General features: G+C 41.1%; 1 protein-coding gene across 1 annotated transcript in view; it reads right to left on the bottom strand.

Annotated features, from left to right (window-relative positions):
• Positions 1-257: 257 nt before the first annotated feature.
• Positions 258-14,695, bottom strand: part of SUCLG2 (succinate-CoA ligase GDP-forming subunit beta) — a 260,703-nt gene continuing 246,265 nt past the window's right edge. Inside the window, exon 11 of the mRNA XM_081934798.1 lies at positions 258-1,748. Within this exon, the coding sequence (XP_081790924.1) occupies positions 1,633-1,748 (116 nt within the window). The 3' untranslated portion in view covers positions 258-1,632. The remainder of the gene's footprint in view (positions 1,749-14,695) is intronic.

Genomic DNA, 14,695 nt, shown 5'->3' with positions numbered 1-14,695 from the left:
ATGCAGAAATAGTGAAAATTCAAGAAAGTTCACAAACTTTGATATAACCTTGTAAGTGCCTTATAAGTTGCCCGTGCCTGCTTTTATAGGATTTTTATGATAGGAAGAAAAATACGTATGACATGAGTATTTTTATTTACTTAACAGTTAATGGAATGACTATATTCATGGGACTTCTAAAACAATTCTTGAAAATGGCTTTCATTGGTAGCCATGAGTGACCATGGTAAAAATAATGACAGCATTAATCAGCAAAATTCAAATGTGTAACCCCAGTGGAAATTTATTAATAGTGTTTAAATGAAATAAACAAAAAAAATATATTCATATTGTTTACTTTTAAAAATCACATAAATTCTTGGCTGGTCAGTTGAATAACATTGTTTATAACTTCTGATTTCAACAAGTATCTTGAATTTCAAAACTCCATTGTTAATTAAACACTTTAATAATGGTTATTGAATTAATTTGATAGCCTTTGCACTTTGTGAATATATATTTCCCAAACATCAAAGGCACAATCAAGCAAAAGTTAAAGCACTTGAAAATCCACTTTACTTCAGTATGAAAATGTTGCAGTTGGTGAACATTTGCACTGAAATTCACAGAATATACTTAAAGTACTTAGGTGGCATCATTCCTCAATTTATTATTTCTGCTGACAGCAGGTTCCCTGATAGTTTTGATTATTATCAATTTTGATTAATAATGTTAGAATAACAACACAAATGCCTTAAGAAATCACTCCACTAGACTATTTTAAGTTACTATACATATTGATTTCTAAAGACAGTGCATATTAATTGGATGCATATGTTCACGGATACTGCCAAATGTGACATTAGGGTGTGTAATTCTCCTTCAGTACTTAAAGCAATCACATGCAAATTTACAGGACAATAAAAAATGACTCTTTCATGGAACTATGATTTTGAATGTTCTTCTAATATGAGGTATGCATTGGATATGAATCGCTGCATTTTATAATAAGTTTGACATGATGGTGGTAGAAATCTAATTACATTCATTTATTTCCAATTATGCAATATAAAGATGCTCTAGCCTTAATTGGAAAGTGTTATTAAATATTATTTGGAATTCAAAGAGCTATGGAGGCACATTGGAAGCTTCTGGCATGCCTGAATTAGACGTTATGATGGCTTGTATTTCAACATCAGGTTCGCAAGCCACATCACACCCCTAATTTTGGAAGTTCCCCACATGATTTAGAAAAGGCGTTTCCCCTCTAAACTTTGATATCACCCTAGTAGTTCCTTAGAGTTTGAAAACAATCCCCAACAAAGGACCAACCACGATCAAATATCCTTTTTTCACATTAAAGATGCATGAAAGTATCTTAGAAAAATTGGGAGTCACAAGCAATTAACACCTAAAAAGAGAAACCCAAAATGGCAACTGACAGTAGTTACTCATATTGGCTTGTAGAACATTCTGTCCCAATATTGAAAAATAAAGGCTTCTGTGGAATAAATGAAAATTCCAAGTTTGCTTTTGAATATTTTGCAGTTTTGTGATTAACAGGACACTTAAGCCCAATCTCGGTGCTTGTGGCTGGTTAAAATCATGTCTTCAATGGCAGTTCTGGAATGCCATCTCTGGTGTCATTTCTCTTTATTTCTTTGTCACGCACGCCACTGCTTTCTTAGCAGCATCTTCAAGGTCACTTGCGGAAGTAATGGGAAGCCCACTTTCATTCAAAATGCGTTGGGCTTCGTGAACATTTGTTCCTGAAAGGAAAGAGGAGGAAAAAAAAAAGTTAACTCCTATTTCCTTCTAGTTTTTAAATAAAGGAGAATATTTGCAGCTCAGGGCTGAAATGAGAGGCCCTTGGTGCTTCCTGGGTTTAATTGTTATAGAATAGAATAGAACAGAACAGAGTTGGAAGGGACCTTGGAGGTCTTCTAGTTCCAACCTCCTGCTTAGGCAGGAAACCCTATACAGTTTCTGACAAATGGCTATCCAACATCTTAAAAACTTCCAGTGTTGGGGCATTCACAACTTCTGGAGGAAAGCTGTTCCACTGATTAATTGTTCTAACTGTCAGGAAATTTCTCCTCAGTTTTAAGTTGCTTCTCTCCTTGATTAGTTTCCACCCATTGCTTCTTATCCTACCCTCAGGTGCTTTGGAGAATAGCTTGACTCCCTCTTCTTTGTGGTACCCCTTGAGATATTGGGTATTTTCTGAGATATTTTCTTGCAGATATTTCATTACCCAAACTCAGGTGCTACTGCTGATGTTACCTAATTTGGCTAATGAAATGTCTGCAAGAAAACAACCGAACTCAGGGACCTCTCAAGGATCCCTCACTTCTAATTTTTGAAAGCTGTAAGAGGAACGTGAAGGTACAGTACAGTAAAGATCAGGCACATTTCATATGGTGGCCCCATAAAAAAAAACATAACACTATTGAAACCATTTCTAGTTGTATGAAACGGGTAGGTCTGTTGGATTTTGATTCTATGCTATTAAAGTACATGTCCAGTGGGTCTTTTTTTTTTTTGGTAATGCTTCCTCCTGTTTAAATTTTACACTGAATCTAGTAGGCAGCTGAATCAAATTGATTCCACCAGGTGCAGGATAACCACTGTAGAATACAGTATTACTCTCCTATGGATCCAGAAGACAGAAGAAGGCAATGACAACCATTTGGCCAACTTAATACCGAGTCATTTAACTTACTTCAACTGCATATTAATAGATAAATAGCTCTTCATGAAATGTTTCAACAGAATAAATTACACAGCACAGGATCAGACAAGGAATATTAGCAAAGACGTAAGATATAGATCAAGATTCCCCCCCCCCCCCCAATACAAATTACTCTGGTAGAGATTATAAATAGCCTACCATGATTTATTTTTGTGTCCATTTATCAGAATAAAGAAGAAAGCTAACACCAGAAAACTAAATCAAAATATACATTGCATAAAAAGATGTACAGGCTCTGGTGTGTTCTTACAACATGAATATAAACAGAGGTATTACACAGCGGTGGGATTCACTTAGGTTTACCACTGGTTCGCAACTGTGAGCACATGCACACAGAGCCGAAAATGAGGCTACATAGGACGTTTTGGAGCCAGGGTAGTAGGTGGGTGCCTGCAGTTCAGCACTACTAATTCAGGTGAACTGGTCCGAACTGCCTGAATACCACCTCTGGTCTTACACCTATTGAATTATCTGTTCTCAAAGGCAAAGATCTCTTCTATGTCTACTCCAAGAGATGGGTGATTTCTCCATCACAGAACAGTTGCTTTCCAGCATCTCTAAATAAGGTTGGGAAAAATCAGGGCTGCCCTCAGAAACATTTCCTGCCAGGAAATGAACCAACAAATATGATATTCCTTCATCACCATTCCACATGCAGGAGTAAACATTTAATTGTCAGGTTAACACTGGTGATGGGATGCTGTCCTTCCTCCAAACCTGACAGGATGCAACTACTTCAAAAGCTGAAGAACACGCTGAGCTGGACACACAGTTCAATCCTCAACTGAGAACAGAAAGGAGCTGTGTTCTGTCCTGTGATTCCAATGAATATGCAGACACAGGCTTGGCTGTCTGCCACGACTAATTACATAGATAAAACCACCCCTTGGCTAGGAGCCTAGAAAGTTATCTTCAAGAACCCAAGATTAAACTTATAAACGTATAATGGACTGTTGTTTCCTGCAAAGATTCCCCTCCTGTCGCTCCACCTATAAACTCTTTGGGAGGGGCCACACACTTAGCCAGCTGTGCTTACTTCCTTCTATGACGTCTTCTACATAGCTGTTCCTTTCTCCTATCAATTCTACGCATATGCACATCAGGGACAACCTCCCTCTGTTCCTCCTCACTGCTCCCTGACTCAGATACTACCTGGTGCCAGCAGGCCTCTCTAGTTCCTGCTCTGACTCCAAACACCCTCCAAAGTCTTCCTCATCCTCCAGAGCAGTCCCATAATGGTCTGAGCTGTCAGAGTCCACCAACAGCTCAGCCGGCTGCTGCTGGGCCACAACAAGCTGCTGCAGTTACTTTGAGCACTTGCTGTCAGAAGCAGTTCTCTTAATCTCTCTACTGCCAGGGCTGATTCTGAGAAGGACCTTGCGCAGAATAAAACCAGACAAGCCAACACTGTGATTTGCTACAAGGCCATTTTCTTTTACTCCAGCATTCTCTGGCATGTCCAGTAGATGCTTCAACTCTGTGCAAGAAGTCAACTCAAGGTATCTTCTGAATCGGCCAAGATAAGATAAGCCAGAGATTATTCAGATTGTACATTCGGTTGCAGGCCAAGGTATTTCCCTTGGGAGGGGAAAAACATACAAGCGTCTAAAGTTTTACGTTACAGCCTTATGCATGTTTAACTGATTACAAACCTCTTTTTTTGTCTTTAAACAAAGAGGGAATTTTGTTCTGAATAAATATGCATAGGACTATACCGTCAGAGATCTTAGAAGTGGACACAGACATCAAGTCCAGTCAACGTTAAGACTTGTAGCCTGCAAAGAAAGAAAGGGAGAAAGGAAGAAGTCATAAATTAAGAGAGACGTTACAGGGATGTGGGTGATACACCGTGTCAGGCTCCTATACAAGACACATGCATGACCAACTCAGAGGAGATTAATTTTTAAAAAAAGGACTGATCTCTGCTCGCATCCTGCAGCTCTTTGTTCATTAATAGTGAAAAAAGACAGGCCCAGTTGAAGTGTTCTGACAGAAATGCTCACGCAGATTTAGTTCCTCCCCAGAAGTCTCTCTCTCTCCCCTCTCTGTTTTGATGCTGATTGGGCACTTCGTGACACTAATGGCATCTTTCCCTTGGTAGCAGAAAGTATAATGTGCATAACCAATGGCTGTCAACATTCAAGATCATCTCCTCTCACTATGCGCTGGCAGGTTTCACCGTGAACAATGAATGCCAATAAGGAGGGCCCACAATACTATTAAAAACTGCTCCCAGGGGTAGAAATCTCAGCCCCTGAGTGAAATATTCACACATGTATTGTGATTTTGACGGGAAAAAAGCCAACAGCCACGTCCTGCCCTCCTGAAGTGCTGAAATGTTTAACAAAATCAGCCAGATCTTCTGTCCTGCCTGACAGGTTTGTAAGTGTTTCTACTTATAAATCAAAATGGCAGGCACCTTGAAATTACAACAAGCAGCAGAGATGTTTGAGGAATTGTAATGCTAATTAAAAGGCTGCATAATGTCCACGAAGCATGATTAATAAAGCTAACTATTACCTAGTGAGAGGTGTTTGTTACTTTGCATAGTGTTTTGTGGATAGTCTGTTTGGTCAGTATTCCTGCAGTAATTTTAAAAACAGGTCACTGTTATCTTCATAGCCCTCGAAAGGAGTGTGTCAGTGTGTGTGTGTATTTGTGCACACAGTTGGAAGCTAACTTGTAATTCTGCAGCACTGGGAAGACCTGAACGACAATCTTCCTGATTCACAGCTCAGTCTCTCAACCAGACTATTACAGTGACTTTAACTTTGGATATCATTTCAAAATAATTGCTCCTAGGCCTTAAGATTGAAATTTCAATCCTTGCTGGTCTCTTTTAGCACTCAGGTAGATCTCCACCGTAGATGCTCAATAGTTATGATCTTCATTTTACTATATATATATATAGTAATATATATATGCTTCTGGCTTGGTGCTTCTGGCTTGGTGCTTCCAGGAGCAATGTGAGATCTCAGCTGGTTCCTCTTTTTAACTGTCAGTGGGGGTTTGTGCTGATTGGGTGGGAGCTTGGCTGCATTCTGATTGGGTGGAGGTGTATTCTGATTGGTAGGGGGCTTGGCTGTGCTCTGATTGGATGGGAGTTTGGCTGTGCTCTGATTGGATGGGGGCGTGTTCTGTTTGGGTGGGGGCCTGGTTGTGCTTGTGTTAGTCTGAGTTGCAGAGGGATTTGAGCTGGTGAGCTGCGTTACTGTTGTTTGGCTTCGCGTTTGTGGTCGTGCCACATCTCCGTGGTGGGCATCAGTTTGCTTCATGTATGGATTGGAGGGGTTTAAAGTGGCTAATAATGCAGCTGTGGTCTGGCTTACTTTTACTTTACTTTTATTTAGATTTTTATACCGCCCCCTCTCCCCAAAGGGACTCCGGGCGGTGTACAGTCAAATAAAAACACATCAATAAATAGAAAATACAAACACAAAGAGGAGGCAATAAGAAACTGTACATATCTGCAGTAAAGTAGTTAAAAGCAATATTTAAATACCCTAAAAATACCCAATTAAAATATCTGCCAGGAGGTAGAATAAAACTATAAATGGGCCAGGCCAGCTAAACGGAACAGGTGAGTCTTCAGTTTTTGTCGAAAGGAGCGGAAGTCGGTGGTGGTTCTGATATCGGGGGGGAGGTCATTCCAGAGGGTTGGGCCCATCACAGAGAAGGCTCTACTCCTAGGTGCCACCCGTTGGCATTGCTTAGTGGACGGCACCCGGAGGAGTCCTTCCCTGTGAGAGCGAATCGGTCGCAGGGAAGTGTGTGGTAGGATGCGATCCCGCAAGTACCTAGGTCCTGAGCCATGGAGCGCTTTAAAGATGGTAATTAACACTTCTGGTTTGTGGTCGGGCTTCTGGTTTGTGGTCATTATCGGTGTGGGTTTGGACTTGCTTTTTGCGTGGATGTGTGATAGTGACATCCTGTGTGGTTTTCGTGAGTGTGGGTCTGGTATCATTCTTAGTGTTAGGGACTCGTTTGTCAGTGAGGGCGGGTTTCCAAATGGCTGGTAGGCGGGAGGTATCATCTCGTTTATTCATGCTGTGTGGTCGTTTTTCTATCTCAATAGCTTCTCTGATTATTCTGTTGTTAAAGTGTTCAATTTTGGCAATAGTTCTGGTCTTTTTAAAGTCTATATCATGTCCTGTGGCTTTGAGGTGTTGGACCAGGGAAGAAGTTGGTTCCTCCTTTCTGACTGAGTTTTTGTGTTCTTCAATGCGTGCCTTTATTCTTCTGTTGGTTTGTCCGATGTATGTGGTGGGGCAGGTGGGGCATGGGATTTCATATACTCCTTGATTTTCTAACTCTATTTTGTCTTTGGGGTTTCTCAGGATGGTGGATATTTTTTGGTTTGTGTAGAATGCTGTCTTGAAGTTGTGTTTGTGGAGGATCTTGCTGATTCTGTCTGTGGTGCCTTTTATGTATGGGAGGAGGGCTTTGCCGTTTTCTTGTTCACTGTCTTGGATTTTAGTGGGGTTTTCTTTTTGGATTAGGTTAGTGATATTGTTTCTTTGGAATCCGTTGGATGTTAGTACGTTGGTGAGAGTGTGTAGTTCGGTTTTGAGGTGTTGTTCGTCAGCTAAGCATTTTGTTCTGGAGATGAGTGTCTTGGCTACAGAGTTGATCTGTGCTGGGTGGTGGTGTGAGAGTGCGTGCAAATAGCGGTTTGTGTGTGTTTTCTTCTGGTAGATGGTGTGTCCTAGGGATCCATTGGATTTCTTATAGACTAAGACATCCAGGAAGGGGAGTTGGTTATTGGCTTCTGTTTCCATGGTAAACTGTATTTTGGGGTGTAGGCTGTTGAGGTGTGTGAGGAAGTTGTCCAGTTTATCTTTCCCATGTGGCCAGATTATGAAGGTGTCGTCTACGTATCTGAGCCAGAGTTTGGGTTTGTGATCGGATTTTTCTAGAGCTTGGATTTCAAAGTGTTCCATGTAGAGGTTAGCAATGACAGGTGAGAGGGGTGATCCCATGGGTGCTCCTTCTATTTGTTTGTATTTTTGTCCATTATAGATGAAGTATGTGTTGGATAGGCAGTGGTTGGTCAGATCTAGGATATGTTTGGGGGGGTTGTATTTGTTTTGGATAGCTGTCAAGGCTTCTTTGATTGGTACTTGGGTGAAGAGTGATACAACATCGAAGCTCACGAGTAGGTCGCTGGGCTGTAAGTTTTGTTTCTTTATGATATCTATGAACTGGAATGAGTTTTTTACGTGTGAGGTGATGGATTCTGCATAGGGCTGTAGTTGTTTGGCGAGAAATTTGGCTAGGTTTTGTAGAGGTGAGCCTATGGAGCTGACTATGGGTCTGAGTGGGGTTCCTTCTTTGTGTATCTTGGGGAGACCATAGAGCTTAGGGCATCTGGATGATTTTTCTCAGGGAATGATTCTTTGCTGGATCTCTTCGCTGATGGGGGAGGCTTTTATTTTGGATCTAATGGTTTTTTCTAAGTAGGTGGTGGGATCCGTGCTTAGGGGTTTGTAAGTGGAGTCTTGGAGTAGGTTGGTTAATTTGGTTTGGTAGTCAGATGTGTTCATGACCACCGTGGCGTTCCCCTTGTCTGCTGGAAGGATTATTATGCTAGTGTCTTCTTTTAGGTTAAGTAGTGCTGTCTGTTCCTCTTTGGGTAAGTTGCTTTTGGGGGGCTTGCTGGTGCAGAGGATGTTGGTGATTTCGAGTCTGATTCTGTTAGCGTCATCGGGGTTGATTTTGGTCAGGCTGGTTTCAACTCCGCATATAATGGTTTCTGTGGGGATGTGTTTGGGAGCGACTGCAAAGTTGAATCCTCTGGCAAGGACATTGGTTTCAGCTTTGGTGAGGATCTTATCTGAGATGTTATGCACTGTTTGTTTCATGTGTGGATGTGAGGGGGGAGGGGTTTGTTTCTGGCGTTCCTTTAGTCTTCGGAGTTTATTGGTATGTGTGTCTGTCTTGAGGGTGGTCTGTGTTTCGGCTCTCCAGGTGGCGAGTTGTTTGGATTTGTCCCAAAGTGTGGGGTGGATCTTGTTGCTGAGTTTGAGGTGAAGTGTAAGGAGATTTTTGTTGATTCGGTCTAGGTGGAATCTTTTTGTGTGAAGTTCATTTCTGATTAGGGCCATTTCTGCTCTTTTCAGTATGCGTTTGGTGGCTGCAGAGTTGGAGTGGAATTTTAATTGGAAGCATGTGGGGGTTAAATTTTGATCTCGGCAGTTGCGTAGGAATGTGAGGCCACATAAATAAACGAGATGATACCTCCCACCTACCAGCCATTTGGAAACCCGCCCTCACTGACAAACGAGTCCCTAACACTAAGAATGATACCAGACCCACACTCACGAAAACCACACAGGATGTCACTATCACACATCCACGCAAAAAGCAAGCCCAAACCCACACCGATAATGACCACAAACCAGAAGCCCGACCACAAACCAGAAGCCAGACCACAGCTGCATTATTAGCCACTTTAAACCCCTCCAATCCATACATGAAGCAAACTGATGCCCACCACGGAGATGTGGCACGACCACAAACGCGAAGCCAAACAACAGTAACGCAGCTCACCAGCTCAAATCCCTCTGCAACTCAGACTAACACAAGCACAACCAGGCCCCCACCCAAACAGAACACGCCCCCATCCAATCAGAGCACAGCCAAACTCCCATCCAATCAGAGCACAGCCAAGCCCCCTACCAATCAGAATACACCTCCACCCAATCAGAATGCAGCCAAGCTCCCACCCAATCAGCACAAACCCCCACTGGCAGTTAAAAAGAGGAACCGGCTGAGATCTCACATTGCTCCTGGAAGCACCAAGCCGGAAGCACCAAGCCGGAAGCAGCAGCCTGAAGATGATGAATGAGACTTCATCGAAACGTTGTGAAGATACTTCCAATTCTACGCGGGAGAAAACCCGAAAAACCAAAGACGTACATACAAACACCCGAAGGTTGAGACACGGGAAAAGAAACACCCGAAGGTTGAGACACGGGAAAAGACCCGAATACAACAAAACTAGCATACCTACACCCGTGAAAATCTACGAAAACACACACACACACACACACACACACACACACACACACATATATATACATATATATATATATATATATATATATATATATATATATATATATATATATATATACATACATACATACATACATACATACATACATACATACATACACATATATATATATATATATATATATATATATATATATATACTCTGAACTGTGATGCAAAAGGGAGAGGTCATAAGAAATGCTAAACTTTAAGGTATCTGCCAGTATTTGCCAGTGAATTAATTTTAAGTCTGTCTGTCTATCTGTTCTTCCATCCACCCATCTTATCTTTGTGCATACACATACTGCTTTTCTCCATGAATGTAAATATTTCAGTTATTAGCTTGCCTGTTGATATTGATATAATATTGATTGATACCAGGGATGGGCTTCAAAAATTTCAGCAACAGGTTCTTTGCCCGGTTGCTGACTGGGCATGGCCATGGTGGGTGTGGTCTAGTTGGCCTCCTGCACCATGGCCGGGGTGTGTGTGCGTTTTCACCTTCCCCAGGCTCAGCAGGCTTTCCTCAGGCAAAAACTGCCTCCCCTGGGCTCTGGAGGTCGGAAGTAGCCCATTTCCAGCTGGAACTTCCAGGGGGCCAGTTTTCCCGCCGCCCCGAGCCTCCAATATGCCCTGCACTTCCCTCGCATCCAAAATGGGCCGCATGGGGACTCTTGGGAGGGGAAGAGCCAGCCAGGGATAGGATTTGAAGGTCCTCCGAACCGAGGCCATAACATTAGCTATGGGTTCTCCTAAATCTGGGCAAACCTGTAGCAGTATACAATATACATATTGATATAATACACAGCTCTTCAGAGTTCTGAAACTCACTCAAATAAAACTGCTTTGAAAGATACTTTTTAAACCTGAAGAACCATAAGGAGAAAAGCCTTTGAGTATGCTAAGAGAGATATCACTTGAAGTCTCTTCCTTTTACCCAGGAAAGTAGAGGAGAAATGAGGTGCTTTCAGGGGAAGGAGGATGGTGAGGAGATAAAATTACCTTTCTTACAATGGTAACATGACATTTGTAGATAACCACTAAGAGGAACATGTTATTGCTATCCAGAAAGATATCCAGGTGTGTTCATTATGTGATAAGAAGAAGTCTTGCAAGATCTTTTCTTTGTATTGCACAGAACATGATTTTTAACATTAAAACTCACAATTTCACAATCCCAGCAGCATGTGCAATCTGTCTCAATTGTAAGCGTATGAGTATAAAAAAACAAAAACCGGGCTCAGCAGAGTACGAAATAAGAAACTATAAGAAACTATAAACAACTGAAGTGCACTTTGTACCATAACTGCTGTTAATCACTTCCTACTTCTACCCCAGGATAAGTTGGGTTTCTGCTTCTTTTCCGAGCCATACCAACTTAATTTGTGCCACTTTATGTGGCAATAAAGCCTTTTGCAACTCTGACACACCACATAAGCTCATAAAAAAGGGGAGAGAAATTTGACAAAGCCGTTCGTGTGAGACTTATGGCCAAGAAACAGGGTCCAGTAAAAAGGGATCATTATTTCATTGGTATAAAAGTTGAGGATGATGAATCTGTATCCATGTTTATTACGTTATTTCCAATATTAGTTTTTTAAGGATATTAGTGCATTTTTTGGTGTACAAGATGCACCTTTTCCCTGAAAAAAAATAGGGTGAAAATCTGGGTGCGACTGAATACAGCATTTTTGGCCTTCTGAAACCCTGCCCCCTTTGCAAAAATGCCAGTGCATAGCCTTTAGGAGGCTTCCAGAGAGCTCATGGGGGCTAGGGAGGGCAAAAAAGAGCACAAAATGGAGCGTTCTTTGCTCATTTTTGCCTCCCCAACCCCCAGTAGCACTCTACAAGCCTCCTAAAGGCTATGCATGCCCTCTTTTTTTTTTGACAAAAAATGGGCCAGTTTTTGCACAAAAAAAGGGCTGTTTTTGGGAGGTCTGCAGACTTTTCTAAAAAATTTGCCTCTTTAAAATCTTATATTCTGAAAAATACAGTAACTTTGGTATGATGAACTGGCATTCTAGGGACTGATCTATATTGTATATTTCTATCTCTCTCCCTTCCTCCCTCTCTTTAAAATACACAGGCAAAGTATGAAAAATGGTCAATTATATAGTTGGAAAACTGGATTATTTGTATTGACAGTTGTTTCCAACTAACAAACTCTAGTGCTCCTTAGTGCTAATCATTAGTGTTCTATATTTATGCACATACTAGAGGCTCAAGGCAACTTCTCATAGGCAAACATCATTTTGACCCAATTCCCTTTTCCTTTGCCACTAGAAAATAATGAACCTCATCTCAATGTTTAATAATTTATGCTGCTTCAGCTTTTTTAATTGGAGATAATACTAAATGCGGAAACAAGAATGTTAGTCATTCTAAAAATGATCTGTGTGCTCTCATCAATATCCCGGGTCATTTTCAAAGAATGTGATGTTCAAATATAATAGGGTTTTTTTTCACAGTAATTTATTAAAAAGACAACATGCTGAGCTGGTTAAAGATTGTTTTAGTTTGGTGGAAGTGTCAAGCATGTTCTCTTTTTCCTGTTTTTGATATTTTCTTACCAAGCCTTTATCCATGTTTAATAACTCAATTATATTAAAATTATATACCACCCACATCAATACCCAAAGCAGCTCTGGGCAGTTGACTATATAATATCCATGGGAAACAATGGAAATGAGAAAAAAAATCAGTTGCAATCCACTGAATTATTTATTGCTTTGGCAACTGTGGTAGGTAGGTAGGTAGGTAGATAGGAAGGAAGGAAGGCTAACCATTATTAGTGTTCTGAGTTTTAAAAAATGTTTGAAGAACATATTCATAGGTAGACACAATATTTATATAGGCGTTTACAAGGGGCTCTGCTCAGCAAACTATTAGAATTAGGATCCAAGATACATATAGTTGCTTTCAGATTTCTACAATGCCGTTCAAAAAAGATGAAAAGACCAGTTTCCCCAAAATAGCTATAGGTTTTATCCAATCTATTATTATTATTATTATTTTTCTTATTATGGGAAATACTTTCACAATAGTTATCAGTGATTTCTGCAAAAAATGTTCATCAAAGGCATAAAGGTGAATAAAATTCATTGCACAGAATTAAAAAAGTCCGACACAAGAGAGACAGAAAGAAAAAAAAAGATTGACATCACCATGCACTGAGCACAGGGGTGTCCAAACTTGGGAACTTTTAAGACTTGTGGACTTCAACTCCCAGAATTCTCCAGCCAGCTATGCTGGCTGGGGAATTCTGGGAGTTGAAGTCCACAAGTCTTAAAAGTTCCCAAGTTTGGACACCCCTGACTGAGCATCATGAACAAGAATGATTAGTTCAATAATATCAATGGCACTCCTCTTTACAAATAAATAAATAAAATATTTCTGAAATAAAAGGAAACAAAAGATGCCGTATACATTTGCATTTGTTAAAAAATAATGTTAAAGGCATAAAAATCCTCAGCATGTTTTTAAAAATGTTTTGCCAAGGGTCATTGTTTGGAATCTGTGATCAAAAGCTGTGATTTTAATAAACTGAGCTTCCTTTGATATTCGAAGTGCCAGAAATCTTTAAAAAAAGGTTACAGCGTATTTAACAGTGGAAATCTTTTTTTTAAAGAGTTTTTCTCTTCTTCCTGACTGTGGTTTAAAAACAGAGAACTTTTCTTTCACTGAAGTAAACCAACATTAACCTACTGCCACTGGATGGTGTTAGAGACCTGTAAACAGAGTTCCAGTCCCAAGCAATCAAAACAATCCGTGCTGTGCTTGCACTGAATAAAGCTGTTAAGCAGAGGAAATAACATGGAAGAGAAATTTGCATGGTTTCTTTCTATAATCAAGATTTCCCTTAAACGTGAACTATAATACAGGGGGTAATCAGACAAACCATTTTACTAACTGTGCCACAGCTGGATTCCAAACCAATTCAGGTCATTGGAAGACTGAAAAAACAACAACACAGAATTTGGTTTCCTTATTATTGTTAGAAACCGGGAGCGCATGTAATATTTGCAACAGAAGTTTAAAAATAAAGAAAACGTATTTGTATGCGGCTGGGTTTATGTTCTGCATTCAGTCATATTGTAGTTGGCTGGACATATTTTGTTCAAACCATGTTTTGATTATTTTGTGGCATTATTTGCAGGAAAGACTAGACACAACTCATAAATCAATATGCGTTTGTCAGATGTATATGTTAAACCAATACATGAGAGCTGCGATGTAAATAGAATCAAGATCTCGTGAAATATTAGTGCCGCTTTACAAAAACCTAGGAAGACCACATCTGGAATACTGCAGCAATTTTGGTCACCATACCACAAAAAAGATGTTGAGACCTTGGAAAAAGTTCAGAGAAGAACAACCAAGATGATCATTCGTGCCGGCAAAGGTTGGTCCAAAATAGGGGGTGCATGCAGGGTGCGTGGCTTATGCGTGGGGGGGGTTCCTGTGGGGGCACATGCTTGCCTTCAGAAATCATGGGCGCTCCATCGGTGGATGTTTTTAAGAAGAGTCTAGATCAGTATTGGCTAACTTTTTGTTGTTGTGTGCCAAAAGTACGTGCGTGCGCACGCTAGCACTCCGGCATGCTGGCACCCATAATGCAATGTGCGGTCCCCTGCGCATGCATGTGCCCCCCACATGAACCCCCCCACACGCATAAGCCACGCACCCTGCATGCACCCCCTATTTTGGACCAACCTTTGCCGGCACGAATGGTCTGACTTTGCAGAAGCAGCGGCGGCTCCTCCTTCTCCTCCTCCCAGACTCATGCTCTGGGCAGCATCCAGCCAGCCAGCTGGCAGGACTGCAGAAGACTGAGCCGTCCAGCCTGCTGTTGTTGGCACGCTGCCCTTGGAGCAACGCTCTGCTCTGTCTGCACTGCCAGCTCCTCTT

The sequence above is a fragment of the Natrix helvetica genome (assembly GCF_964273705.1).
Source record: "Natrix helvetica genome assembly, chromosome: 1".
Classification (NCBI taxonomy): domain Eukaryota; kingdom Metazoa; phylum Chordata; class Lepidosauria; order Squamata; family Natricidae; genus Natrix; species Natrix helvetica.
This window is presented reverse-complemented; position numbering and strand designations above follow the sequence as displayed.